The sequence below is a fragment of the Chiloscyllium plagiosum genome, chromosome 50 (assembly GCF_004010195.1).
Source record: "Chiloscyllium plagiosum isolate BGI_BamShark_2017 chromosome 50, ASM401019v2, whole genome shotgun sequence".
Classification (NCBI taxonomy): domain Eukaryota; kingdom Metazoa; phylum Chordata; class Chondrichthyes; order Orectolobiformes; family Hemiscylliidae; genus Chiloscyllium; species Chiloscyllium plagiosum.
In genome coordinates, this window is record NC_057759.1 from 5,036,437 (window position 1) to 5,064,277 (window position 27,841).

The 27,841-nt window shown below is 44.3% G+C and overlaps 2 protein-coding genes and 1 long non-coding RNA gene across 6 annotated transcripts in view; 1 reads left to right on the forward strand and 2 right to left on the reverse strand.

Moving 5' to 3' along the window:
- The window catches only part of LOC122544637, a 29,837-nt gene extending 5,176 nt beyond the window's left edge, over positions 1–24,661 (reverse strand). The window contains exons 1-5 of one of the 4 annotated variants that reach the window (XR_006310377.1): positions 24,581–24,661; positions 14,267–14,348; positions 12,354–12,481; positions 903–959; positions 328–471 (exon numbers count right to left, since the gene is read on the reverse strand). This is a non-coding gene — a long non-coding RNA (uncharacterized LOC122544637). The remainder of the gene's footprint in view (positions 1–327; positions 472–902; positions 960–12,353; positions 12,482–14,266; positions 14,349–24,580) is intronic. The other 3 variants (XR_006310378.1, XR_006310379.1, XR_006310380.1) reach the window with 3 other exon arrangements.
- Positions 24,662–24,782: 121 nt separating this feature from the next.
- On the forward strand, positions 24,783–26,801 carry LOC122544613 (histone H4). The gene has a single exon (XM_043683933.1). It carries the CDS (start codon positions 24,877–24,879, stop codon positions 25,186–25,188), a length of 312 nt encoding a protein of 103 aa, XP_043539868.1. The 5' UTR covers positions 24,783–24,876; the 3' UTR covers positions 25,189–26,801.
- A 363-nt stretch (positions 26,802–27,164) lies between these two features.
- LOC122544549 (histone H2A-like) lies at positions 27,165–27,774 on the reverse strand. Its single transcript, XM_043683864.1, has one exon. The coding sequence runs from the start codon at positions 27,757–27,759 to the stop codon at positions 27,319–27,321; it is 441 nt and encodes a 146-aa protein (XP_043539799.1). The 5' UTR covers positions 27,760–27,774; the 3' UTR covers positions 27,165–27,318.
- Between the last annotated feature and the right edge of the window lie 67 nt (positions 27,775–27,841).

Sequence of the window (27,841 nt, forward strand, 5' to 3'; positions counted from 1 at the left end):
CGGAGCACCCGGAGGAAACCCACGCAGACACGGGGAGAACGTGCAAACTCCACACAGTCAGTCGCCTGAGTCGGGAATTGAACCCGGGTCTCTGGCGCTGCGAGGCAGCAGTGCTAACCACTGTGCCACCGTGCCGCCCACATGTTAGAGGGCTACAGCGATAGGGTTGGAGAGTGGGACTAGCTGGGTAGCTTGTTCAGGAGCTGGTACAGACACGAATGGTCTCCTTCTGTACAGTAAAATTTTATGATTCAATGAACGTATAAGTTCTGAGCCACATTCGGGACAATTCCAGGAGGTAATTCTTTGGGACCTTGGCTCACTGACCTCGTTGCCAGGGAGTTTTGTACGCAAACCGCAGCAAATTGTTGTCACGAGCGGGATTGGAACTTGGTTGGGTCATGATCTGGAAATATTTGATTTCAAGGGAGGCGATGGAAGAACAAGCTGAGGGTGCGAGTGAGGACAGACCTGCAAGAAATTTCGAATACACAGATCAGGTCAAGTCGATTAAAAGGTGAATATCATTCTGTGAGCTGCTGATCCTACACCATCACATATTTTAGATTAGATTAGATTAGATTAGATTACTTACAGTGTGGAAACAGGCCCTTCGGCCCAACAAGTCCACACCGACCCGCCGAAGCGAAACCCACCCATACCCCTACATTTACCCCTTACCTAACACTACGGGCAATTTAGTATAGCCAATTCACCTGGCCCTGCACATCTTCGGAGCACCCGGAGGAAGCCCACGCAGACACGGGGAGAATGTGCAAACTCCACACAGTTAGTCGCCTGAGGCGGGAATTGAACCCGGGTCTCTGGCGCTGTGAGGCAGCAGTGCTAACCACTGTGCCACCGTGCCGCCCATATTTGTAAGCGTTCATGCTGGTACTTACCTGATTGGGAAGATCCGCAAAAACAAATCTGGTGTATTGTGTCCAGTTCTGGTTGTCCTGTTAGAGGAAGGACATTATTAAGCAGGAGACGATTCACAAAATATATAACAGGATATGGTTGGGAATGGAGAGTTTGAGTTATAAGGAGAGACTGGATGGACTGGGACTATTTTCACTGGAGAGTAGAAGTTTGAGAGGGAAAGAGGTTTATGAAATCATGATGGGCGTAGATTAGATGAATGGCAGGTATCTTTTCCCTAGGTTGGGGGACTTCAAGACCGGGGACATATTTTTCAGTTGAGAAGAGAAACATTTTTTGACGGAGAGTGGTTCATGTGTGGATTGAACATTCAGAGGAAGTGGCGGATACGGGGGCAGTTACAATATTTAAAAGACATTTAGATTAGTACAAGAATAAGAAAGGTTGGAGAGATAAGGGCCAAGAGCAAACAAGTTGGACTAGTTTAGTTTGAGATTATGGACAGTATGGACTAGTTGGACCGAAGAGTCTGATTCCTTGCTGAATGACTCTACTATCATTTTAAAGTGAAGGGTAAGAGCTTTCGAGAGTGATTTGAGGATTGTTTCACCCAGAGGATGGTGGGGATCCGAAATGTGTGAAAATAAAATATTTGGACTTTCAGTTTCTATTTGAAATCACTAATTGCTCCGGTGTGTGGAAATTCCACTTTGTTCCATGATCTATTAATGTGGAATATTCGTATAAAGGAGCAGGAGGCGGCCATGGAGGAGGCCCTTGAGCCTGTTCCACCATGCAATGGCTGATCTGTGACTTGACTCCACAGACCTGCCTTTGGCCCTTATCCCCTTAAGTTTTCTGTTCAGCAAAGTTTTTATCTTTCAGATTTAAAATTAACAACTGATCCAGCAATGCCTGCTGTTTGTGGAAGAGTGTTCCAAACCTCCCCCTGCCTGTGTGCATATTAGTACTTCCTAACATCTCTCCTGAACAGTCTGGTCCTAATTGTCCAGCTATACCCTCCCTATTTCTAGGATTACCAAACAGTGGAAACATTTTCAATTTATCCAACCTGTCTTTTCCTGTTAATATCTTTGATCAAATCATCCCTGAACCATGTAAATTCTGGAGAGAACAGGCTTAATTTGTGTAATCTCTCCTCATAACTTAACCCCATGAAGACCAGGTATCAATCTTGTAAACTCACGCTGTACTCCCTCCCAGGCCAATCTATCCTTCCTCAGGTGTGGTGCCCAGATCTGCTCCAAGTGGGGTCTAACCAGGGCTTTGTATAACTGCCGCATCCCTTCTGCAATCCTGTACTCCAGCCTTCTCGATATTAAGGCCAGCATTCCATTAGCCTTATTCAGGCACTGTGTGTCAGAAATAAAAAGAAACACAGAAATTGTTGGAAAAACTCAGCAGGGACAGATTGTTTGCCACCAAGGGACTGACTGTTTACTGTTGAAGACAACTTTCCATCCAGTGTGTGTCTATCTACAGCACATGGACTGCAGCAGTTTAAGAAAGCAGCTCATCTCTACCTTCTCAAGGGAACAAGTAGGAATGAGTTGGGCACTAAGTGCTGGGTCCAGTGGGTGATGCCCATGTGCCATGAGTGAGTAATGAAAAAAAAAATGTAATTTACCCCAGGGCCTCCATCTTCCCTATGTGAGCTTGTTCTGGAAGGGGAGGTGGCACCTTTGTAGTGAATGTTGATGCAAAATACCCATTTGAGATTATTGAGTCTGAAAAATGTGTTGCTGGAAAAGCGCAGCAGGTCAGGCAGCATCCAAGGAGCAGAAGAATCAACGTTTCGGACATAAGCCCTTATGCCCGAAACGTCGATTCTCCTGCTCCTTGGATGCTGCCAGACCTGCTGCGCTTTTCCAGCAACACATTTTTCAGCTCTGATCTCCAGCATCTGCAGTCCTCACTTTCTCAGAGGTTATTGAGTCACCTGGTTCATGAACTGCTTTGAAAAGGTTGATATACCGCCAACATCTTAGGTTTGTACTACTGCTAGGTTGGGTCTGTGACCTTAATGATCACTCCGTATTTAATTTTGAGGCATCATTTGCTGTTGGTTTAACATTCTGATCTCTAACCTTTCGGTTCACTTTGCTTATTGTTTCTTGATTGTAGATGACTACGAAAAAGACAGCAGTTTGGTGTACTCAGTTTTCATCATCTCCAAACCAAGAAACGATGGTACAGGATACAGTGTATATACTTTTATAACATTTTTGGTTCAGAGAAATTGGAGATTTTCTCTATCTTAATCCTCAAAAACCCTGCCACTTCTAAACATCATTAGTGTTTCTTTTGCTTATAGCATGGAGTGAAGGTTTGCTCACACTTTTTGAATCTTTTTACATCATTTGAATTTATTAATAATCATAGACATGTTCCATCTATGTCAACTAAATTAAGAACAGGGTAATGTGAATTGGAAGAGGGAATGTTACACTGATGGCTAATTACTTTTCCTTTCATCTTGTTTTGAGGGGATGCCTAAATTTTAGGGCCTGGGACATCAATCGGTTGATTGCCCTAGTACAACAACTTATTGTTTGAGAGTGGTCCCTTCTGGCCTTGGTCTTTTGGGCAAGGAGCCATTCACTGTCGGTCTAGCATCATTCACATGAGGAGCATTGCCATTTCATTGTCCTGAGTGTTTCTTTGATGATACAAAGATAGGTGAAAGGACAGGCAGTGTTGAGGAAGGGGTAAGGCTGCAGAAGGATTTGGACAGGCCCGGAGAGTGGGCAATGAAATGGCGGATGGAATACAATGTGGGAAGTTGTGTACTGTAGTAGGAAGAATTGAGACAGAGACTGTTTCCTAAATGGGGAAAGGTTTCGGAAATCTTAAGCACAAAGGGACTTGGGAGTCCGAGCTCAGGATTCTGTTCAGGTTAACAGGCAGGTTCAGTTGGCAGTTAGGAAGGCAAATATAATGTCAGCATTCATTTTGGGAGGTGTAGAATACAAGAGGAAGAATGTACTGCTGAGGCTGTGTAAGGTTCTGGTCAGATCATGTTTGGAACATTGTGAGCAGTTTTGGACACCCTATCTAAGGAAGGATGTGCTGAACTTGGAAGGAGTCCAGTGGGGGTTTACAAGAAAACTCCCAGGGATGAAGAACTTATATGAGGAAAGGTTGAGGTCTCTGAGTCTGGGGTCAATAGAGTTTAGAAGGGTGAGGGAGAATCTGATTGAAACTTGGAGAATACGGAGAGGCGCGGACATGGGAGAAGATGTTTCCACGAGTAGGAAAAACTAGGACCCGAAGGCACAGCCTCAGAGTGAAGGGAACTCTAGAACTGAGATGAGGAGGAATTTCTTCAGCCAGACAGGTGGGAAATCTGTGGAACTCATTACTGCAGACAGCTGTCGTTATATCTTTAAGACAGAGATAAATAGGTTCTTGATCTATAGGAGGATCGACCTTTACAGAGAGACGGCAGGAGAATGGGGTTAACAAACATATCAGCCAAGACAGAATGGCAGAGCAGACTTGATGGGCCGAATGGCTGCTCTACCTTATGGTCTTGGCTATTATGTGACTAATGGCCTGTGATGCATCACACAGTTTAGGACCTCAGCACATGCTCATAAAGCTCTGTATCTATGAGGCACCCACACTAGAAAGTGCACAGGCAGTTGGACGACCAATAGAACATATGGGCTAGGAGCCCTCGGGAGCCAGCTTCCCTCATTTTATATGGCTGTGACTGTTCTCATGCCAGCCTCAACTCCAATTTCCTGCCCCTGCTCCCTTTAACCCCTCACTGATTGAATAAATTGAAGGAAGGGATAGAGAGATTGCCAGTGTCCTGACATGCCCCCTCATACACTGGGGAATGAATTCCCAGATATTCTCACCTCCTCTGCCTTGGAGAGAAGCCATTTCTCAACATCTTTCTTTTCGATCTGCCCCACCCCCTTCTCCTGAAACAGTGGCCCTCTCGTTCTAAATTGTCACACGTGAGGAAACATTCTCTCTGTCTCCTTTGTCAATCCCACCCCGTTTACCACCCTACATCGCTCAGTTGGAACTCCCCTTGTTCCTCTAAACTCCAGAGCATATTGGCCTTAATTGCTGAATCTCTCTTTCGAAGACAAACCCCTCATCTCTGAACATGAAATGTACAAATGGTATCTTGGATGTAAAATACACATCTCAAAGTGAGTAAGTCATAGTTTCCGAGAGGTCTGCAGCCCAGAAAAAGGCCCATCAAGCCTGTACTGGTCAGAAACAACCACCTCATTCTCTTATCCCATTTCCCCAGTACTTGGCCCCATAGCCTTGGCGTCACGAGTGCACATTGAAATCCTCCTTCAATGTGATGACTGTTTCTGCCTCTCCCACCCTTACAGGCAGTGACTTCCAGATTCTCCACCACCCTCTAGATGAACAAGATTTTCCTCACATCCCTTGCCATTGGGGGTATTCTACAGACCACCTAATAGCCGTAGAGAGATTGAAGATCTACGAGGCGGGTAGATTCTGGAAAAATGCAAAAGTAGCAGGGTCGGTGTTATGGGTGATTTCAACTTTCCCAATATCGACTGGAACCTCCTAAGTGCAGATGTGGTGAAACGGTTAAACATTATGTCCCAATACATGTGTGAATCTAACCGGAATGGAGGTGTTGCTTAGTCCCGTGTGAATCTTCTTATCTGTATGTAACCAGAATGGAATGTGTTTTTTAGCCTTGCTCTGCTGTTCACATGAATGTTTATATCTGGAAAAGAGTATATCAGCTGGAAAAGTCTCCAGTTCGGTGAGTCTGCTCCGGGGTTACGTTTAACCGCCGAGCGTGGGTTGTTGGCAACCGCTCTACGAGAACTGACGGCTCCCAGTTTTTGTAACATGTAGAGTGAGTATAAGCCAGACCCGTTGTTTGGACCTGGTTGTGGCGACGATGCGGGGAATAAAATGCCCATATTCTAGCAGACTCGCCTCTTGGTCGTTTGTTCTGTGTCAGACTACTCTCCTACGAACCTGACCTTGAGAATTTTTTAAAACATGGGAGAGCACTTTGGTGAAAGTGATCACAACTACATCATATTTAGCATAATTGAAAAGTGTGGTGCTGGAAAAGCGCAGCAGGCCAGGCAGTCTCCTGGCCATTACCTTCAATCTATACCCCTCCCCCCACCTCCGTCAAGGGGGGAATGTTTCTTCCTGCCTCCCCTATCTTCACCCCTCATCATTTTAAACAACCCTCTCTTTTAATTCACTCTGCTGTAAGGACAATCACCCCAGTCTGTCCAACCTCTCTCAATCATTGAAACTCTCCTGCCCCCAAGGCAATATGCTGGTAAATCTCCCTGTGCATCCTCTCACAATTCATTTAGATTCCATGAGATGAGTAACAGTCAGTCAGTGAATGCAGCTTAACACGTGGCTGCGAGGCTGATGCAGGAGGGAGGGCTTCAGGTACCTAGACCATTGGGATACCTTCTGGGGAGAAGGTGGGACCTGTACATGAGGGACGGGTTGCATCTGAACTGGAGGGGCACTAATGTCCTGAGTGGGAAATTTGCTCATGTGATTCGGGAGGGTTTAAACTAGTTTGGCAGGGGGTGGGAATCAGAGCCACTTGTCTGAGAGAGGGTCAGTTGCAGACGGGACAGTGACAGGATATATTGAATCTATCAGGAAGGTTTCTCATGCGATGAAACAAAGGGATCGGTTAAAGTGTGTCATTAATGCAAGGAGTATCTGAAATAAGAGTGATGAACTTAGAGCATGGATCAGTACTTGGGGACTATGATGTTGTGGTCATAAGGGAGACATGGGTTTCACAGGGGCAGGAATGGTTGCTTGATGTTCCAGGGCTTAGAATGTTTAAAAAGAACAAGGAGGGTAGAAAAATAGGAGGGGGTGTAGCATTGCTAATCAGAGACTGCATCACAGCTACAGAAATGAAGGTTGTTGAGGAAAGTTTGTCTACTGAGTTAGTATGGGTGGAAGTTAGGAATAGCAAGGGAACAGCCACCGCATTGGGGGTATTCTACAGACCACCTAATAGCCGTAGAGAGATTGAAGATCTACGAGGCGGGTAGATTCTGGAAAAATGCAAAAGTAGCAGGGTCGGTGTTATGGGTGATTTCAACTTTCCCAATATCGACTGGAACCTCCTAAGTGCAGATGGTTTGGATGGAGCCATTTTTGTCAGGTGTGTTCAGGAGGGTTTCCTTACTCGGTATGTAGACAGACTGACGAGGGGAGAGGCCATTTTGGATTTAGTGCTTAGCAATGAGCCAGTACACGTGTCAGATCTTGCGGTGGGAGAGCACTTTGGTGAAAGTGATCACAACTGCATCACCGTGTGGGCGGCACGGTGGCACAGTGGTTAGCACTGCTGCCTCACAGCGTCAGAGACCCGGGTTCAATTCCCGCCTCAGGCGACTGACTGTGTGGAGTTTGCACGTTCTCCCCGTGTCTGCGTGGGTTTCCTCCGGGTGCTCCGGTTTCCTCCCACCATCCAAAGATGTGCAGGGTCAGGTGAATTACTAAATTGCCTGTAGTGTTAGGTAAGGGGTAAATGTAGGGGTATGGGTGGGTTTCGCTTCGGCGGGTCGGTGTGGACTTGTTGGGCTGAAGGGCCTGTTTCCACACTGTAATCTAATCTAATCATATTTAGCATAGTTGAAAAGTGTGGTGCTGGAAAAGCGCAGCAGGCCAGGCAGCATCCTGGAGAATTGAAGTTTCGGGCATAAGCCCTTCTTCATGAAATGCCTGAAACGTCAATTCTCCTGCTCCTCGGATGCTGTCTGGCCTGCTGCGTTTTTCCAGCAACACACTTTTCAACTCTGGTCTCCAGCATCTGCAGTCCTCACTTTCTCCTAGTTGACCATATTTAGCATAGCCTTGGAAAATGAAAGGAGTAGTTACCGAGGGAAGATATTTAACTGGGGAAAGGAAATTATGGCCCTATGAGACAGGAGTTGGGAAGAACAGACTGGGAGCAATTGTTCCACAGAAAGGGCACAGCAGACATGTGGATACTATTTAAAGAGCAGTTGTTGCGAGTGATGCACAAATTTGTTCCTCTGAGACAGGTAAGAAGGGGTAAGATGAAGGAACCTTGGATGATGAGAACAGAGGAACTTCTTGTCAAAAGGACGAAGACAGCTTACGTAAGGTGGAGGAAGCAAGGATCTAGCACAGCTTTAGAGGATTACAGGCTTGCGAGAAAGGAGCTCAGAAATGGACTGAGGAGAGCCTGGAGGGGGCACGAAAAAGGCTTGGCAAGAAGGATTAGGGAAAATCTAAAGGCATTTTATTCATATGTGATGAATAAGAGAATGATTAGGGAGAAGGCAGGGCCGATCAGGGATAGCGGAGGGAACTAGTGCATGGAGTCTGAGCAGCTTGGGGAAGCCCTAAATTAGTTTTTTTGCTTCAGTTTTCATCAAGGAAAACTTGATGAAACTTGATGTTGCAAGTGAAAACTTAAAGGAGCTGGGACACATGCTTGACCAGATCAAGATTGATGAAGTTGATATGCTACATATTTTGGAAAACATTAAGATTGATAAGTCCCCAGGGCCAGACCAATTTACCCTAGCGAGAAAGGAGGTTGCTAAGCTACTGGCGAGGATATTTGCCTCCTCAGTCTCCATGGGAGTCGTACCGGAGGATTGGAAGGAGGCGAATGTTGTTTCTCTTTTCACTTCTGTTGTGGGCAAAATCTTAGAGAGAATTGTAAGGGATAGGATTTATGCACATCTGGATAGGAATAATGTGATCAAGGATAGTCAGCATAGTTTTGTGAAGGGCAGGTCGTGCCTCACAAACCTTATTGAATTCTTTGAAAAGGTGACAAAGGAGGTTGATGAGGGGAAAGCGGTAGATGTGGTATATATGGATTTTAGTAAGGCGTTTGATAAGGTTCCCCATGGTAGACCACTGCAAAAAATACGGAGGTATGGCATTGAGGGTGAGTTGGAGGTTTGGATTAGGAATTGGCGGGATGGAAGAAGACAGAGGGTAGTAGTTGATGGCAAAGTTTCTTCATGGAGTGCCGTCACTAGCGGTGTTCCGCAAGGATCTGTTTTGGGACCATTGCTGTTTGTCATTTTTATAAATGACCTGGAAGAGGAGTTAGAAGGTTGGGTGAGCAAGTTTGCGGATGACACAAAAGTCGGAGGAGTTGTTGACAGTGAGGAAGCATGTAGCAGGTTACAGCAGGATATAGAGAAGCTGCAGAGCTGGGCAGAAAGGTGGCAGATGGAATTCAATGTAGCTAAGTGCGAGGTGATTCACTTTGGGAAGAATAACAAAAAGATGGGGTACTGGGCTAATGGTCGGATACTTGGTAGTGTGGATGAGCAGAGGGATCTTGGTGTCCATGTACACAGATCTCTGAAAGTTGCCACCCAGGTAAATAGTGCGGTGAGAAAGGCATATGGCGTACTGGCTTTTATCGGTAGAGGAATTGAGTTCCGGAGTCCTGAGGTCATGATGCAGTTGTATAAGACTCTGGTACGACCGCATCTGGAATATTGTGTGCAGTTTTGGTCGCCATACTAGTTAGGTTCTTCACTCAGCGAGTCGTAAGTTCATGGAATGCCCTGCCAGTAGCAGTGGTGGACTCTCCCTCTTTATGGGCATTTAAGCGGGCATTGGATAGGTATATGGAGGATAGTGGGTTAGTATAGGTTAGGTGGGCTTGGATCGGCGCAACATTGAGGGCCAAAGGGCCTGTACTGCGCTGTATTCTTCTATAAGAAGTGTAATATGGAAATTCCTGGCAATAACAGACCAGTCAGTCTTGCGTCTATGGTCAGCAAAGTTTTGGAAAGAATTCTGAGGGTTTGGATTTATGACTAGTTAACAAAGTATAGTGTGATTAAATGCAGTTAGCATGGCTTTGTGAGGGGCAAGTCATGCCTTGCAAATCTTATTGAGTTCTTTGAGGAGGTGTCAAGACAGGTCAACGACGGTCGAGGAGTGGATGTGGAGTATATGGACTTCAGCAAGGCATATGATAGGTTTCCCCATGGTAGGTTCATTCATAAAGTCAGGAAGTATGGGATACAGGGAGATTTGGCTATCTGGATTCAGAATTGGCTGGCTGACAGAAGGCAGAGAGTGGTTGTTGATGGAAAGTATTTTGCCTGGAGGTTAGTGTTAAGTGGGGTCTCGCAGGGCTCTGTTCTTGGGCCTCTGGTCTTTGTAGTTTTTATAAATGGGGAGGTTGAGGGGTGGGTTAGTAAATTTGCAGATGACACAAAGCTTGGAGGTGTCGTCAATGGTTATAGAGGGCTACTGTAGGCTGCAGCGCGACATAGATAGGATGCAGAGCTGGGTTGAGAAATGGCAGATGGAGTTCAATCTGGATAAATGCAAAGTGATGCATTTTGGAAGGTCGAACTCGAATGCTGAATATAGGATTAAAGACAGGATTCTTGGCAGTGTGGAGGAACAGAGGGATCTGGGTGTGCAAATGCATAGATCCCTCAAAGTTGCCACCCAAGTGGATAGGGTTATTAAGAAAGCATATGGTGTTTTGGCTTTTATTAACAGGGGGAATCGAGTTTAAGCACTGCGAGGTTTTGCTGCAGCTCTTCAAGTCCCTGGTGAGACCACACTTGGAATATTGTGTCCACTTCTGGTTGCCTTACTATAGGAAAGATACAGAGGCTTTGGTGAGGGTGCAAAGAAGGTTCATCAGGATGCTGTTTGGACTGGAGGGCTTGCCTTATGAAGAAGGGTTGAACTTTTCTCTCTGGAGAGAAGGAGGAAGACAGGAGAACTGATTGAGGTGCACAGAATAATGAGAGGAATAGATAGAGTCAATAGCCAGAGACTTTTCCCCAGGGCAGATTGACTGGTACGAGAAGTCATACCTTGAAGATATTAGGAGGAAGGTATAAAGGAGACATCATAGGTAGGTTCTTTATGCAGAGAGTTGTGAATGCATGGAATGCATTGCCAGCTGTGGTGGTGGAAGCAGAGTCACTGGGGACATTTAAGCGACTGCTAGACATGCACATGGATAGCAGTGAGTTGAGGGGTGTGTAAGTTAAGTTACTATATTTTACATGGGCCAAAGGACCTGTTCTGTGCTGTACTTTTCTCTGTTCTATACGTACTGTTGGTAAAATGTCTTCTTTCATTTACAGGTCACACTCATGGTGCAGCAGAAAAGAAACACGTAAGTTGTATTGCAGAGAAAAAGACAGCAGTTAATTTTTAATCAGCAAAGTTATGTTTTTAGCAGGCGGTTAATGTAAGTTTGCCATTGTCTCATTAGAGAGAGGGAGAGAGAGGTGTGGGGGAGAAAGAGAGAGAAAAAGCAACAACTGTTTATGGTTTAACCTGAGGGTGACCACATCTAAGGCACAGGGAATGATCATTCACAGCAATCTCAACCAGAGCAGCAATTGAATTGCATGCTGTCAGCTGACCCCTACATGGCCAGTGGTAAAATCATTGGGTGGCACAGTGGCTAGCATTGCTGCCTCACAGCACCAGGACTCAGGAACACTTCCAGCCTCGGGTGACTGTCTATTGGGAGTTTGCACATTCTCCCCTTCTCTGCGAGGGTTTTCTCTGGGTGCTCCGGTTTCCTCCCACAGTCCAAAGATGTGCAGTTTAAAATGATTGGCCATGCTACATTGCCCATAGTGTGAGTGTTATGCAGGCTAGGAGGATTAGCCATGGTAAATGCAGGGTTACAGGGATTAGAGAGGGTGGTGGATCGGAGTGGGATGTTATTCAGAGGGTCAGTATATGAACCCGATTGGCTGAAATGCCAGCTTCCATGTTGTAGGATTCTATGATGTACAGATTAGGGGGATTGGTCATGGTTAATGTAGGGTTGGGGTCTGGGTGGGATCCTCTTCACTGGCTTGGGACAGACTGGATGGGCTGAATGCTTTCTTTGCACACTACATGGATTCTGGGGACATCAATATTTAACTAAATGGTGTGGGGCAATTTATTCTGATCTCAATTTTGAAGAGATTCACTTTGAGTTACTGAAATAATGGGGAAGCAAAATCCTATATTTTTAGCTCCCCAGGGTATGCCGTGCAGATGTGAATTTGAATTTTGCTGTGGCAGGTGTTGGATTTGGAATTTGATTTTAAACAAAACAGATCTGGAGTTAAGACTCTAATGATGACTGTTGACAGGAACAAACAACCATCTGGTTCAAAATTGAAGACTGAGGTGAGGAGGAATTTCTTCTGAGGTTGAGAGTCTTTGGGATTCCTTGCAACAGAGAGCTGTGTGTGGGGACAGCGAATAGGTTTAAGGCTGGGATAGATAGGTTCTTGATCAGTCAGGGAATTGAGAGTTACATGTTAAGTGCAGGAAGGTGAGTGTGAGGAGTCGGGCATTAGCCATGATGTGCTTGGATAGCTGAGCAGGCTTGAGGGGCCGAATGGCCTTCTCCTGTTCCTATCTGTGATTGTCCTTAAGGGAATGAAATCTGACCTCCTTACCTGGTCTTCTCTGCATTTGACTCCTAACCCTTTGCAAACTCTTCACTGCCTCTGGCTGAGCAAGTCGATTGGTTCAAGGACGTTTCGCAATTGCATCCACTTCCCACCTTGGCAGAGATGGCCTTGTCCTGTTCAGAGTACAGAGAAATAACATTTGTCAGGGTCAGTTTTAAGCTTGTTCCAGTCATGAGCACAATCTACAGGCAGTCAATCCATGTAATATTTTATAAATTCCTACTTTGGCAATAGAACCAGTCTGACTCAAGATTGGGATACAGACAGACTCTAACCTCACACCTTTAATACATTGTCTGAGCTGAGATGTTACCTTTTTTAAATAAAATCTGAAGTCATCTTGTGAATGTGATTTAAAAGAAGTTCCGGGATGTATGCATTAATGAACTGAAACCTGCAACCCATTCTAAAAGATGAACCACTGAATAGCAATCGAGGTTTCTTCAAAATATCATTTCAGTTGCATGACACTATAATCTTTTGCGGTAGACTCTGTGTCTCATGATCCTGTTTCACAGCTACCTGATGAAGGAGCAGCGCTGTGAAAAATAGTACTTCCAAATAAACCTGCTGGACTATAATCTGGTGTTGCATGATTTTTCAATTGTGGTCAGCACATTACAGGAAGGACGTGAAGGATTTAGAGAGGGTGCAGAAGAGGTTTGCCAGAATGCTGTCTAGCGGGTATGAGCTATAAACAGATGCTAGAAAAACCCAAATAGTTTTTTTCTGAGCAGCAGAGACTGAAGGCAGACTTAACAGAAGTCTGTAAAATTTTAAGAGTTGTAGCTCAGGTTGAGGTTCTGGATCTGGGTTTTCTCGCAAAGCTGCAAGGTTCTTTTTCAGATATCTTGCCACCATATTAGGTACCATTATCAGTGAGCCTCTGGATGAAGCACTGGTGGTATGGTCTGCTTTCTATTTATGTGTCCACTACATTGGACAAACAGGCAGAAAACAGGATACATGAACTAGCCACAAAAAGGTATGACCCACTCTCACTAGTATCCTTACATGCAGATGAGGAAGGACACCACTTCAACTGGGACAACACATCCATCTAGGACAAGTCGAACAGAGACAAGCATGAGAATTCCAACCGGAATTCCACGAACAAACAGATTGACTTGGAACCCATTTACTATCCCCAGAGAAAATGAACACTAAACTACAGGAAATGACGTCACCAACCCAAAGAAACTGAAACATATAAACAGAAAGTGGGCTATACCACCAGTGCTTCATCCAGAGGCTCACTGATGATGTTACCTACAAAACGTCTGAAAGCAAACCTTCCATCTCAATGAGCAAACCTACATACAAAACTCTATAAAATTATGACATGCATGCTTAAGGTGATGGTCAGAATCTTTTTTCCAAGAGTTGAAATGTGTAAAACTAAGGGGCATGCATACAAGGTGAGACGGGGAAAGTTCAAAGGAGACAAAAGGTGCAGTTTCTTTTAACGTCGGAATGGAACGCACTGCCAGGGGTGGTATTGGAGGCAGATACAATAAAGGTATTTAAGGGACTTTAAAATAAGCAAATTAACATGCAAGAAATGGGGGGATATGGACCATGGGCAGGCAGAAGGGATTAATTTCATTCAGCGTCATGTTCGGCACAACATCGTGGGCTAAAGGATCCGTTCCTGTGCTGTACCGTTCTATGTTCAGATTTAATGCAGTGTATATTTCGGATGAGGATTCATTCAAATTGATTGGAAATGTGCAGCATTCATTGAGAATATAGATAAAAAATATGAACTTTATTTCCTTGGTGGTGTTTGACTCTTGGTTTGAACATATCTCTCTGGAAATGGAGCTCCAAGTGAGTCTGACTCAATCCACTCTGTGACTGTGGAAAGGATGTTCTTCGCTCTGATAGCGGTAACATACCTGCTGTTTGTTTGAAGCAGCTGGTCACACTTGGCTCTGTACCGTGGGAATATTACATTGTCTTGGTCCTTTGAGTACTTGCCTGGAGGAAGACAGAAGAGATACCTCCTGTAAATCAACATCAGTTGTGATTGGCAACATCAATGTAACATTCAGTTAATGATTATTAGGATTTGTTGTGTAAAGCCGCAATTTAAACAGAACCGCAGGTCTCATTCCACTCCTGCTCGGAGCTGCTCCTCGTCCATTTTTTTCTTTAAAATTCTAACACCAGTTGAGTGAGATTCCGAAACTAAACAATACCCATACATCTCCATGAATGGGGCCGCCTGATGCTAGTGACTATGTGGATGTGTGAGTTTAGTTATTGATCTATACCTGTCAGTTCCTGCTGGATGAATGTGTGGGTGTAGTTATCAAACTGTAACTTTCGGTATATGGTAAATTTATATACATATCCACACAGCAGGGACTGGTCTAGTCTCATCGATAACTAGAGAATCATAAAAATAATGCAGCATCAGTGGGGCGGGGGGGGGCGGCATTCTGCCAATCTTGTCCATGCCAATGCCAACACACCCAGGTGCCCTTTCTCATCCCACCTTCCTGCCACAGCCCGTAACCTTGCAGTTCACATCACTTCAGGTGCAGTTCCAGGGAATTTTTGTTTAAAAAAATGCAAGGATGCCTGCATCACCAAATCAGGCAGCGAATTCTAGATACCCACCACACTCTGCATTAAAAAAAAAACATTTTTCCTCATATCATCTAATCCTACAACCACTGAGCTTGAAACAGTGATCCCTGGTTTTTGACCTCTCTGTCAAAGTAAACAGGTTCCTCCTGTCTAATGTCTCCCTCTCACGAGTTAGTTAAAAATCACACAACATCAGGTTATGATTCAACAGGTTTATTTGGAAGTGCACGCTTTCGGAGTGTTGCTCCATCAGGTAGGTCACTATTTAGTACTGTAGACCCCCCGTACCTGTGGGGATATGTTCCAGGACCGACAGCGGAAACGCAAAACCGCAGATAGGTGCAAAACCATTAATTTAAATGCGAAATATGCCTTCCTGGCAGCCTCCTGGTCCTTGGTTCAGGAACATTCCCTTTGATATACTCGGACCACGGTAAACTGCTATAACCGGACTCGCAAATATGGAATCACCCAGTATTCCTTAATCGTGGCACCTTTGTTCCAAGGAATACATCTCCAATCTCTCCTGATAGCTACAATTCTGGCAACATTCTAGTAAATATCCTCTGCACTCTCTCCGCAGCAATGACGTCCTTCCTGTAATGTGGTGACCCGACTGCACACAATACTCCTGTTGTAGCCACCAGTGCCTCATACAGTTTCATTGTTGTTTCCCTATTTTTGTATTCACCCCTCTGTCAATGAGGGAGAATATTCCATGTGCCTTCTTTACAACCCCATCTATCTTTAGGGACCTGTTCATTTAGACACTAAGATCTCTCACTTCACCTGCCCCTCTCATTATATTCCCATTTATTGTCTATTCCCATTTACTGTCTGACTTCCCAAAATGCATTCCCTGACACTTATCGGAGCTGAACTCCATCTGCCACTTTCCTGCCCACTCAACCAAACCATCAACATAGTTTAGGAGCTTACAGCTATCCTCCACACTATCCACTACAAAGCCAATTTTTGTGTCGTTTGTTAATTTTACAAATTTGCCCAACATATGCAACTCCAAATCATTAATGTATAAAATGACCAGCAGAGGTCCCAACACTGCAGAGCACGACTTGTAACAGCTTTCCATGCACAAGCACCACCATTGACCATTATCCTTTCTTTCTTGTGACTCAGCCAACTTGGGATCCAATTCAACACATTACCCTGTATCCCATGGGCTTTTACTTCTTGGACCAGTCTGCTGTGAGGCTGCTGCTCCTTTAACATGCCTGTAAAAGAGACAGGCTCTGAAAAGTCAGAGTTGATGGGTTTTAGGGCCATTTTGATTATAGCTAACAGATAATGCCTCAGGCAAAAGGCTTCCACATTTTTAAAAAGAACACTTGTACAATGAAAGGGGAGTGTCCCAGTTTTCCCAGATCCGCTTTACTCTGGTTTGATTTGGGTTTTGACTGTCTGGCTATTGACTGAAAGCAGTCAGGCAGTTGAAAAAGCTGCTGAACCCAAAGAGGCAGGTCCATGATGGTACTCCTCTCTCTGACATTTCTCCCGTAAGACCAAGTTTTTGATTTTACCTATTGTGTCAAGGGGTATTTATGGGGATTGCTGTAAATGTTGGAAACACCAATAAGTTGGTAAAATCTGTTGCTTTTTCGGCTTTTTAAGTTATTTAGTATTCTGTTCTCTTTTGTTTGAGTATCATTCGGTAATTTTGTAAATCAAACTGTTTTGTTTAAAACTACGTGGTTTGACCAACTTCATCCCTCCTGGAATATCTTTTTTACACTCACTTTCTTGAAATGTTTGGAGGGGTCTGGCCTTTTCCAGTATTGCAGTATTTATTATGTAGTTCTGATTTGGGATTTGGTTTATTGGACTTAAAGGAAGGGAGTGGTAAGTATCAGCGTTTTTTGTTCTGGGTGTTGAATTCATCGGTTTAAACAGTGCTTGGATAAAGTGAGGATGGCAGAAGCTGGAGATCAGAGACAAGAATGTGGTACTGGAAAAGCAAGCGGGTCAGGCAGCATCTGAAGAGTAGGAGAATCAATGTTTTGGGCATCAGCCCTTCAACAAGAAACAGTGCTTGGCATAGCAACGGCTCTTTGAATCATCAAGCGTTTTCTGGGTTTGGAAGAAGTGACTTCAGATTTTTGCAAAAAGTGATTAAGGCCAAGCTGCTGGAATTAGCAGACAAGCTGGAGCTCAACTGCCCCCTTCCATGAGGGAAAGGGCGATAATTATAGCAATAGCTCAACATTTAAATTTGCTGGAAATGCCATCAGAATCATTAGAGATGGCTAACATTCAATTGAAAATGAAGCAACTCGAGTTAGATGCAAAATTCAAGGAAAGGGCAACAGAAATGAAACAATTTGAATTACGATTAAAAGCAGAAGAAAGAGAGGAGAGAAAAACAGAGAGGAAAGGAAGAAAGAGGGAGTTTGAACTTTGGAAATTGGCACTTAGACTGGAGTTCAAAAATTCACTTCCTGAAATAATAATAACTCATGTGGAAGAGCAGAGAATTAAAACAGCAAGACTGGCATCGGAAATGGCTGATTTTTGAGTTGATCAATAAGTCAAAACTGGCCTGCCAAAATCAATTTCAATCCATGAGGGATAATAATTGTGCAGAAGAGAAATTCTCACGTGAAAAGGGAAAAGTAGATCCCGGTGAAGACCATAAGGATGATTTACTACAGGGTAAAAAGGAAACCCTTGAAAGGGAAAGAAAAGTGAAAAAGCTCTGGTGTTCTCACTGCAATAAAGTAGGCCACATGAAATCGGTGTTGATGGGTTAGGAAAAGCACTGAGGAGCCAGATGTAGGAAAACCGGATAAGCCAGTGAATTCTGTTGGAGTGGTAACAGAGAGCACTGTGGAGGCTAGAAAGCTGCACCAGAATGTACAAGCTGGTCTGAGGTTGTTTATGGAGGAAGTGCCAGATCTTCTTAAACCATACACGGTGAAGGTAAAGTTTACTCGCATTGGCCAGGAGCAGCAGGTAAAGAGGTAACAATATTCAGAGGTGCAATGATCCTCTCAATCTGTAATGCTAAAAGATGAGGATATATGCACCTCTGAAGAACTATTGCCAGAAAAGGTACGAGTAACAGGAATTCACATTGAAATAAGAAATGCTCAAATGTAAGACATGAGATTAGAGTATCTAGTGAAGAGTGGAGAAGTCATGGTAGGAGTACAGAACAAACTTTCAGCTCCAGGAATACAATTTGTCCTTGCTAATGATGTTGCTAATTCACCAGTTGGAGTGCTGCCAACTGTGGGGGGGTTGCGGTGGGAGATAGTGAGGAAAGAGATCAGTCTGAGACGGCTACAGTTGAGAACAGAAGTGTGTCAGGGCAGGCAGGGACAAGGTAGGACTTATAAATTAAACTGCATTTATTTCAATGCAAGGGGCCTAACAGGGAAGGCAGATAAACTCAGGGCATGGTTCGGAATATGGGACTGGGATATCATAGCAATTACAAAAACATGGCTCAGGGATGGGCAGGACTGGCAGCTTAATGTTCCAGGATACAAATGCTACAGGGAGGATAGAAAGGGAGGCAAGACAGGAGGGGGAGTGGCATTTTTGATAAGGGATAGCATTACAGCTGTACTGAGGTAGGATATTCCCGGAAATACATCCAGGGAAGCCATTTGGGTGAAACTGAGAAATAAGACAGGGATGATCACCTTATTGGGATTGTATTACAGACCCAGGAGAAAGTGAGGACTGCAGATGCTGGAGATCAGAGCTGAAAATGTGTTGCTGGAAAAGCGCAGCAGGTCAGGCAGCATCCAAGGAGCAGGAGAATCGACGTTTCTTCAGGAAGAAGAGCTCATACCCGAAACGTCAATTCTCCTGCTCTTTGGATGCTGCCTGACCTGCTGCGCTTTTCCAGCAACACATTTTCAGCTCTTGTATTATAGACCCCTCAATAGTAAGAGGGAAATTGAGAAACAAACTTGTACGGAGATCTGTTATCTGTAAGAATAATAGGGTAATTATGATAGGGGTTTTTAACTTTCCAAACATCAACTGGGACTGCCATAGTGTTAAGGGTTTACATGGAGATGAATTTCTTAAGTGCGTACAAGACAGTTTTCTGATTCAGTATGTGGATGTACCTACTAGAGAAGGTGCAAAATTTGTGCACTTTGGGGCCAGTGACCATAATTCTATTCATTTTAAAATAATGATGGAAAAGGATAGAAGTTGAAGTTCTAAATTGGAGAAAGGCCAATTTTGACGGTATTAGGCAAGAACTTTCGAAAATGATTGGAGGCAGATGTTTGCAGGTAAAGGGACAGCTGGAAAATGGGAAGCCTTCAGAAATGAGATAACCAGAATCCAGAGGAAGTATGTTCCTGTCAGGGTGAAAGGAAAGGCTAGTAGGAAGAGGGAATGCTGGATGACTAAAGAAATTGAGGGTTTGGTTAAGAAAAAGAAGGAAGCATATATCAGGTATAGACAGGATAGATCGAGTGAATCCTTAGAAGAGTATAAAGGAAGTAGGAGTATACTTCAGAGGGAAGTCAAAAGGGGGACATGAGATAGCTTTGGCAAATAGAATTAAGGAGAATCCAAAGAAGTTTTACAAATATATTAAGGATAAAAGAGTAAGTAGGGAGTGAATAGGGCCCCTCAAAGATCAGCAAGGTGGCCTTTGTGTGGAGTCACAAAAATGGGTGAGATACTAAATGAATACTTTGTATCAGTATTTACTATGGAAAAGGATATGGAAGATATAGATTGTAGGGAAATAGATGGTGACATCTTGCAAAATGTGCAGATTACAGAGGAGGAAGTGCTGGATATCTCGATATGGGTAAAGGTGGAAAAATCCCCAGGACCTGATCAGGTGTATCCGAGAACTCTGTGGGAAGCTAGAGAATTGATTGCTGGGCCTCTTACTAAGATATTTGTATCATCGTTAGTCTTAGGTGAGGTGCCTGAAGACGAGCAAACGTGGAGCCATTGTTTAAGAAGGACGATAAAGACAAGCCAGGGAACTATAGACCAGTGAGCCTGACCTCTATAGTGGGCAAGTTGTTGGAGAGAATCCTGAGGGACAGGACGTACATGTATTTTGAAAGGCAAGGACTGATTCCCACGCACAAAGTCAACATGGCTTTGTGCGTGGGAAATCATGTCTCTCAAACTTGACTGAGTTTTTTGAACAAGTAACAAAGAGGATTGATGAGAGCAGAGCAGTAGATGTGATCTATATGGACTTCAGTAAGGCGTTCGACAAGGTTCCCCATGGAAGACTGATTAGCAAGGTTAGATCTCGTGGAACACAGGGAGAACTAGCCATTTGGATACACAATTGGCTCAAAGGTAGAAGACAGAAGGTGGTGGTGGAGGGTTGTTTTTCAGACTGAAGGCCTGTGACCAGTGGAGTGCCACAAGGATCAGTGCTGGGTCCTCTACTTTTTGTCATTTACATAAATGATTTGGTTGCGGGTGTAAGAGGTACAGTTAGTAAGTTTGCAGATGACACCAAAATTGGAGGTGCAGTGGACAGCGAAGCTGGTTACCTCAGATTACAACACAATCTTGACCAGATGGGCCAATGGGCTGAGAAGTGGCAGATGGAGTTTAATTCAGATAAATTCAAGGTGCTGCATTTTGGGAAAGCAAATCATTGCAGGACTTATACACTTAATGGTAAGATCCTAGGGAATGTTGCTGAACAAAGAGACCTTGGAGTGCAGGTTCATAGCTCCTTGAAAGTGCAGTCGCAGGTTGATAGGATAGTGAAGAAGGGGTTTGGTATGCTTTCCTTTATTGGTCAGAATATTGAGTACAGGAGTTGGGAGGTCATGTTGTGGCTGTACAGGATATTGGGTAGGGCACTGTTGGAATGCATGCAATTCTGGTCTCCTTCATAACGGAAAGTTGTGAAACTTGAAAGGGTTCAGAAAAGATTTACAAGGATGTTGCCAGGGTTGGAGGATTTGAGCAATAGGGAGAGGCTGAACAGGCTTGGGTTGTTTTCCCTGGAGTGTCCGAGGCTGAGGGGTGACCTTATAGAGTTTTACAAAACTATGAGGGGCATGGCTAGGATAAATAGGCAAAGTCTTCTCCCTGGGATCGGGGAATCCAGAACTAGAGGGCATAGGTTTAGGGTGAGAGGGGAAAGATATAAAAGAGACATAAGTGGCAATTTTTTCATACAGAGGGTGGTACGTGTATGGAATGAGCTGTCAGAGGTAGTGATGGAGTCTGGTACAGTTGCAATATTTAAGAGGCATTTGGATGGATATATGAATAGGAAGAGTTTGGAGGGATATGGGCCGGGTGCTGGCTGGTGGGACAAGACTGGGTTTGGATATCTGGTCAGCATGGACATGTTGGACCGAAGGGTCTGTTTCTATGCTGTACATCTCTGTGACTCTATAAGAACATTGATGGGAAATTAGCAGAGACCCAGTTTGATGAGATGTCTGAGACAATTTAGGAACAGATAGATGACAAAGCAGACTTCTTTAGCTCAGGTATTTTAACTGAGTTACAGCAGAAAGATGAAAATTTAAAGCAATTGTATCAAAAGGCATACACATAAATAATCCAAATGTGTCCCTGAATGTTATTATCTTAAAAATGTCTTAATGAGGAAATGGAGACCATCACATATTCAGGCAGATCAGAAATGGGCAGAAATTTATCAAGTTGTATTGCCAGTGCGTTAAAGAAAGGACATCTTGCGAGTAGCGCATGAGCTACCTGCATAGATTATGTGTTTGGAATTCACATTAGTTAATTGTCATCTCTGTCTGTGACAACTATTCAGCAAAGGATTAATTCTGTCCTTCTCAGTCATACACAAACACCATGTAAATATGCTTCATCCCGGTTGGAGGATTTGAGCTATAAGCAGAGGCTGAATAGGCTGGAACTGTTTTCCCTGGAAACAGTTTCCCTTATAGAAGTTTATACAATCATAAGGCGCATGGAGAAGTGGTGGAGGCTAGTACAATTACAACATTTAAAAGGCATCTGGGTGGGTATAATGAGAAAGCCTTAAAACTTGTCCTGAAACATTTAGTCTAAATGTAATGTTGAATTATAGAACACTTGCTGCACAGGAGAAAATAAACAGGGTAGGCAGGGAGGCATCAGGCCACAAAAGGGGGAATCCAGGATGTGCAGAAGATAAAAACATCTGTTCTCACCAAGTGATGTCAGGATGCTCAAAAGCAATTAAGAACATTTGCCCTAACATCAATGAATCTGTGTAAAAAGAACACAGTGATAACATTCACAGTTGTTAAATTGTGAAATTAATGACAGTGTTTGACTGTGATCTCAGAAACTTTGTATCATCTTAGAAGCATGTCAAAAGCCTTGTAATAAACAGTCAGGTCCTACCAATAATAGTGGGTTCTTATTACCCTTTTGTGTGTGTGTGTGTGAGAGAGAAAGAGATGCATGTTTTGAATTTATTTGCATTTTGGACTTTATGATTTTGAGTAGCCATCGCTGATTATGAAATGTAAACTCTGTAAAATATAATATTGATGACGCTTTAACTTAGCCTTCTTACAGACCATGACTGCCCCACTGTCAATTCTAACTCATCAGATCTTCTATCTGCTTTGAATTTGAATCACAACCCTGAAAAGAAATAATGTTTAATTTGAGACTAATGAAATCATTTAAAATTCAACCTTGTGGTAACATTTCAGCCCTAGATATAGAATGATGCTGTATTTAAGATAAAAAGCAGGAGTCTGCTCCCAGTTTAAAAATTATTCTAAACCTAACATTGTGTCAGAATCTCTTCAATCTGTTAGGAAGCCATTTTATGGCCAAAGCTTGCCCTGCTTGCTAAGAAGCCATTTTGTAAAACAATGATATCTGACATGTGAGCTGTGCAAGGTTACCTTATGACCTCTTACACTTAGTTTAGACTGGTACCTCTTTATGATAGGGACTTACCTCACCAATCTGACTCAGCTGGATCTGTTTTTCTCACCTGATGGATGGTTAAGGGCCTACAGGAGTGATCAGTAAAGCGCACACAGACCTGTTAATTAACTTCTCTTCCTTACAAATTATTGCCTTTCCACTGTGTCTAATTAAGAACATGCAGTGCTTTTTGTGAAATTTTGTAAAAAGGAAGCCTGTTTGAGACAGAAGAGTGGAGTAGCCTGTGAGGGCTCTTAAAGGAAGAGCCGGTATCCTACTCTTCTAAGGTTTTAGAACCTTAGCTAGCCCGACCATTAGGTGTCAATGTTACGTTGTAACAGTGATGCTATTGGTAAATAAAGGGGAAGGCTAAAATTAAACTAAACTGTTTGTAAGAGGTTTTCATTCCAGACTACCAAAGAGTACGATCTCCATGATGAACCAAGAGAGGCTTATAGGGCTGAGTCCACAAGGGATTCTCTGGGATGTCTCAAATCTGTACTTTAACAATATGAATAGGAATGGTTTAGAGAGAGATGGGAAAAGTGGTGGCAAATGGGACTAGATTAGGTTAGGATATCTGGTCAGCATGGACTGAAGGGTCTATTTCTGTAGATCTCTATGACTCGACGACTCTTCAGTAATTCTTGCCCTGTCGGTGACCACAGTTTCCCTCCATCTCTGTATTTAACCCCAACTTCACTGATGGTTGTTGAAACAATGCAACAATGTGGCCTATTTGTCTATCTTCATTGTAACTTTGAAACTGCCCTTAATTACTGCAAATTTTAATGCAGTTCCTGAATGTCTACTTTGGATGAGGATTCAGTTTATCTATCTTCAAAGCTGTTGTGTAAACGTCAATGGGCTACATGCCTTCTGTTTGTTAGAGGCAGCTGGTCACTCTTTGCTTTGAACGGAGGAAGTATTACAGCGTCTTAGTCCCTCAGGTGGTTTTCTGGAGGAAGACACAGGGACACCACCTGTAAATCAACATGAGGCTAGTCTGGTAATATTGCACTGATCATTGTCACATTGATTGCATCTTCATTAGGATGTGTGTTGATATTTCTTTAAAGCCAACAACTTAACCAGAACCACGGATCTGACTCCATTGTTTCCCTGAGCTGCTCCTTGTCTGGGGATTGTGTTTGTTTTAATGTGATTCGATACCAATTGATTTGGAGATGCCGGTGTTGGACTGGGGTGGACAATGTTAAAAATTACACATCAGGAGCTTCCAAAAAAAAACCTTGGACTTTAACCTGGTGTTGTGTGATTTTTAAATTGATACCAATTGAGTGAGACCCAGAAACTGAGCAACAACTGCCCAGTGCCATGAATGGGAGTACTCAATCACCAGGATGCTTACACAGTTCAATATTCAACTCCCCAACTACCTGTTGGAAATAGGAAAAACGGCGCTATTTCTAATGTTTTTACCAATACCCCAGTGTATGTCCTTTTATAAGAGTATCACATTCCTACAGTTGGTCCACACAACCTCAAGAAACAGCGGGAAACAGATTGAAATTAAAACAGGGTTCAGAGCATTGAAAACCACAGAATGACCCACAGCAGCTTCTTCCCGCTCTGCCTCCCTCAGCAGGCCCACACACAGCCCGAGAAAGGCCTCTCTCTTCCCCCCAGCCCGCTCACTCCAAGTTCCGGGACCAGTTCCTGCTCCGCTCGGCCTCTTACAAACAGCCCCCGGTTCTCCCTGAACTCACCCCGAATCAATCCCGGTCTCCCATCCCGATGTGCTGCTGGAAGGAGCCTGCTGTTCCCTCGCTTCCCTGGGCGCTGAAAAGGTTCGGTCCCAGACACAGTTGGGGCGGGAGTGAGCTGGAGGCAGAGCTGGATGATCAAAGCCATTTCCCTGCTCTGTCTGTCACTCAGTTTCCTCTCCGGACCCGCCCCTCACTCTCTGTCAGCTCTTTCTCAGTCAGGTCGGGTCGGGCTGTATAAAAAAGGAAGGGGAGGCAGCTCGGCTCCCATTCGGCAGCGATTGGAGTGAAGAAGCGTGATGTCTGGAAGAGGCAAAGGAGGTAAAGGCCTAGGAAAAGGCGGAGCGAAGCGGCACCGCAAAGTGCTCCGTGATAACATCCAGGGCATCACTAAACCAGCCATCCGGCGCCTGGCTCGCCGTGGCGGGGTCAAGCGCATCTCGGGCTTGATCTACGAGGAGACCCGCGGGGTGCTGAAGGTTTTCCTGGAGAATGTGATCAGGGATGCGGTCACCTACACTGAGCACGCCAAGCGCAAGACGGTCACCGCTATGGATGTGGTGTACGCTCTGAAACGCCAGGGCCGCACTCTCTATGGATTCGGCGGCTGATCAAAAAACGACCCTTTTCCAGTGAACCCAAAGGCTCTTTTAGGAGCCACCCAAACCCTCCAATAGAGAGCGGAGACCTGAGGACGGGGAAGGCAGCGCAACACTAGTGTAGTGTTGTCGGTTATTTCACATATGCCGTAATTTAAAATTATTTCCATTCCGAAAATGTCCTAATACCGTGTTCTGCGGTGCGGCAGAGACCATTACGAGTGGACGGTCCACTTTTTTGCTGTTTACCGTGGCCAATGCTTTTATAATTGTAAGCATTCCTACAGTGTAGCTAAGATGCTATTCGGCGAATCGAGCCAACTGTTCTGCAACCTGGTTATTTCATGTCCGCTATCGCATCGTGACTTGTAATTGTAAGATGTTGTAGCAGCATTCTGCCCATCCAGCTTGTCCATTCGATTATGCCTGATATTTCTCCCACTTATTCTTGTGCCTGCTCCCCGTAACCTTCGTTTCTCTCTCGTGATTACCTGTCTGTCTCAGTAATAACATCAATGTGTACTTGGCTGTCCATGTCATGAATCGTCTTTTATTTATTGTGGAACCCAGACATTTAATGTTACAAATTGCAGTATTCGTATTTCCGACGCATAATATTCGGCTCAGTTTTGTTTCTGGGAGCCGATGGATATCTTAATGGTGCGTTCTTTCCATCTGCCCGTTCAGACAGTGATTACAAATTGTCTTCAGGCAAGTAATAATCTGGATGAAATAAAAATATCTTGATCAAGTGTGCTTCTTTAATTTTATCGGTGTACACTGTATTAGCTCGACGGGCTTTCGATTGATTCACGGCGGATACAAGTTCGGTTGCTCATCCAGAGAGAGCAGAAAGTCATCGGTGTCATTAGTATTTCTATCGGAAGTTAGTTAAAATCAAAAACCGCAGGCAGCGGCAGTGAAATTTGCAACTAACGAGACCTTCATTCAGGGATTGTGAAATTTATGAAAAAATATAGTAATAAGTGTGATTTTAACATAAAAGTTTTGGTATTGGGTTAGATATTTGTGGAAAAACCCTATCTCCTCATTGACTCCCTTTGCGTTAACATGGCTTGTGATGAGGTGGAGGCAGGAGAAAGAGGGGGAAAATGGCGCAGAGACCAACGGCTTATTTTCAAATTTGTAAATGCCCGCCATCACGTATAAAAGAGCAGCAAATTTTACAGAGAACACATGAGTACGTACACGTTGACTAATTTCGTAATCGAAAAAGCAACGTTCGGACAATTTCACTTTACCCATTCCCGCATTTACAGCTGAAAAATGCCTCACTGGTGTTCAATCTGCTCTCTCTCTCTCCAGAAGCAGGGGATAAAAGACTGGATAGGAACCGAGCAGAGAATAAAGCGCAGAGGGTCAGGGACCGTTCCTTACTATATCCTGCAGCGACACTGGGTCAACCCACCTCTTCCTAATGCACTTAAAAGGAAATGTGAATCTAATGTGAGGTCAAACGCGATCAGGGTCATTCGAAACTCATAAGATATTATAACTAAAGACAGATCATTCAGGCAGTGACCGTTCAATAATTCGGAGATGCCGGTGTTGGACTGGGGTGTACAAAGTTAAAAATCACAACACCAGGTTATAGTCCAACAGGTTTAATTGGAAGCACACTAGCTTTTTGCTATAAATTCTGTTACGATCGAGCCCTCCACAATCACCTGATGAAGGAGCGTCGCTCCGAAAGCTAGTGTGCTTCCAATTAAACCTGTTATGTGATTTTTAACACCGTTCAATAAGAAATCCTGTAGTCTAGGACACTTAGAATTTATCATAAAATGCGATTATTTCTCTGCTCCCATAGACATTCAGATGAAGGGATTTTGCACGAAACATCGATGTTCCTGCTGCTCGGATGCTGCCTGAACTGCTGTGCTTTTCCAGCACTGCACTCATCTAGACTCTGGTTTCCAACATGTGCCCTTGTTTTTCCCATAGACCGTAACAATATCCAATTAAATGGAGCGTGGAATTTATTGATGTCCGGGACAAGGCTAGCGCTCTCCACATTAAAAGGAAAATAAATGAATCCGACGGAAAGTTTAGCCCCTTTCACAGCTACTGTGAGTGGCTCTTAAAAGAGCCTTTTGGCAGTCAGATCCAAGAATGTCCGCTTCACTTTTTAGCGGCTCCCGCAGCAGCTGTTTTCTTGGGCAGCAGCACGGCCTGGATATTAGGCAGCACCCCGCCCTGAGCGATGGTCACCCCTCCCAGCAGCTTGTTGAGCTCCTCGTCGTTGCGCACGGCCAGCTGCAGGTGCCTGGGGATGATGCGGGTCTTCTTGTTGTCCCGGGCCGCGTTGCCGGCCAGCTCCAGGATTTCAGCCGTCAGATACTCCAGCACCGCAGCCAGATAGACCGGCGCTCCGGCACCCACACGCTCAGCATAGTTACCCTTTCTCAGGAGCCTGTGAACACGGCCCACCGGGAACTGCAGGCCAGCCCGGGACGACCGAGACTTCGCCTTGGCGCGACCTTTCCCACCGCCCTTTCCTCTTCCAGACATTGTCACAATCTCACCACCACTTTCAGAGAGAATGCTGCACTCCGCCCACATTGTGGCCTCTTATACCTTCGGGAGGAATGGTGGGGGTCCATATCTGATTGGGGAATTGGAACATTAGGAGGGGCTGGACAAT

Bases quoted from the DNA above. Each gene is read 5' to 3' on its own strand.
- LOC122544613 (XM_043683933.1), top strand. From the start codon at position 24,877: ATGTCTGGAAGAGGCAAAGGAGGTAAAGGCCTAGGAAAAGGCGGAGCG.
- LOC122544549 (XM_043683864.1), bottom strand. From the start codon at position 27,759: ATGTGGGCGGAGTGCAGCATTCTCTCTGAAAGTGGTGGTGAGATTGTG.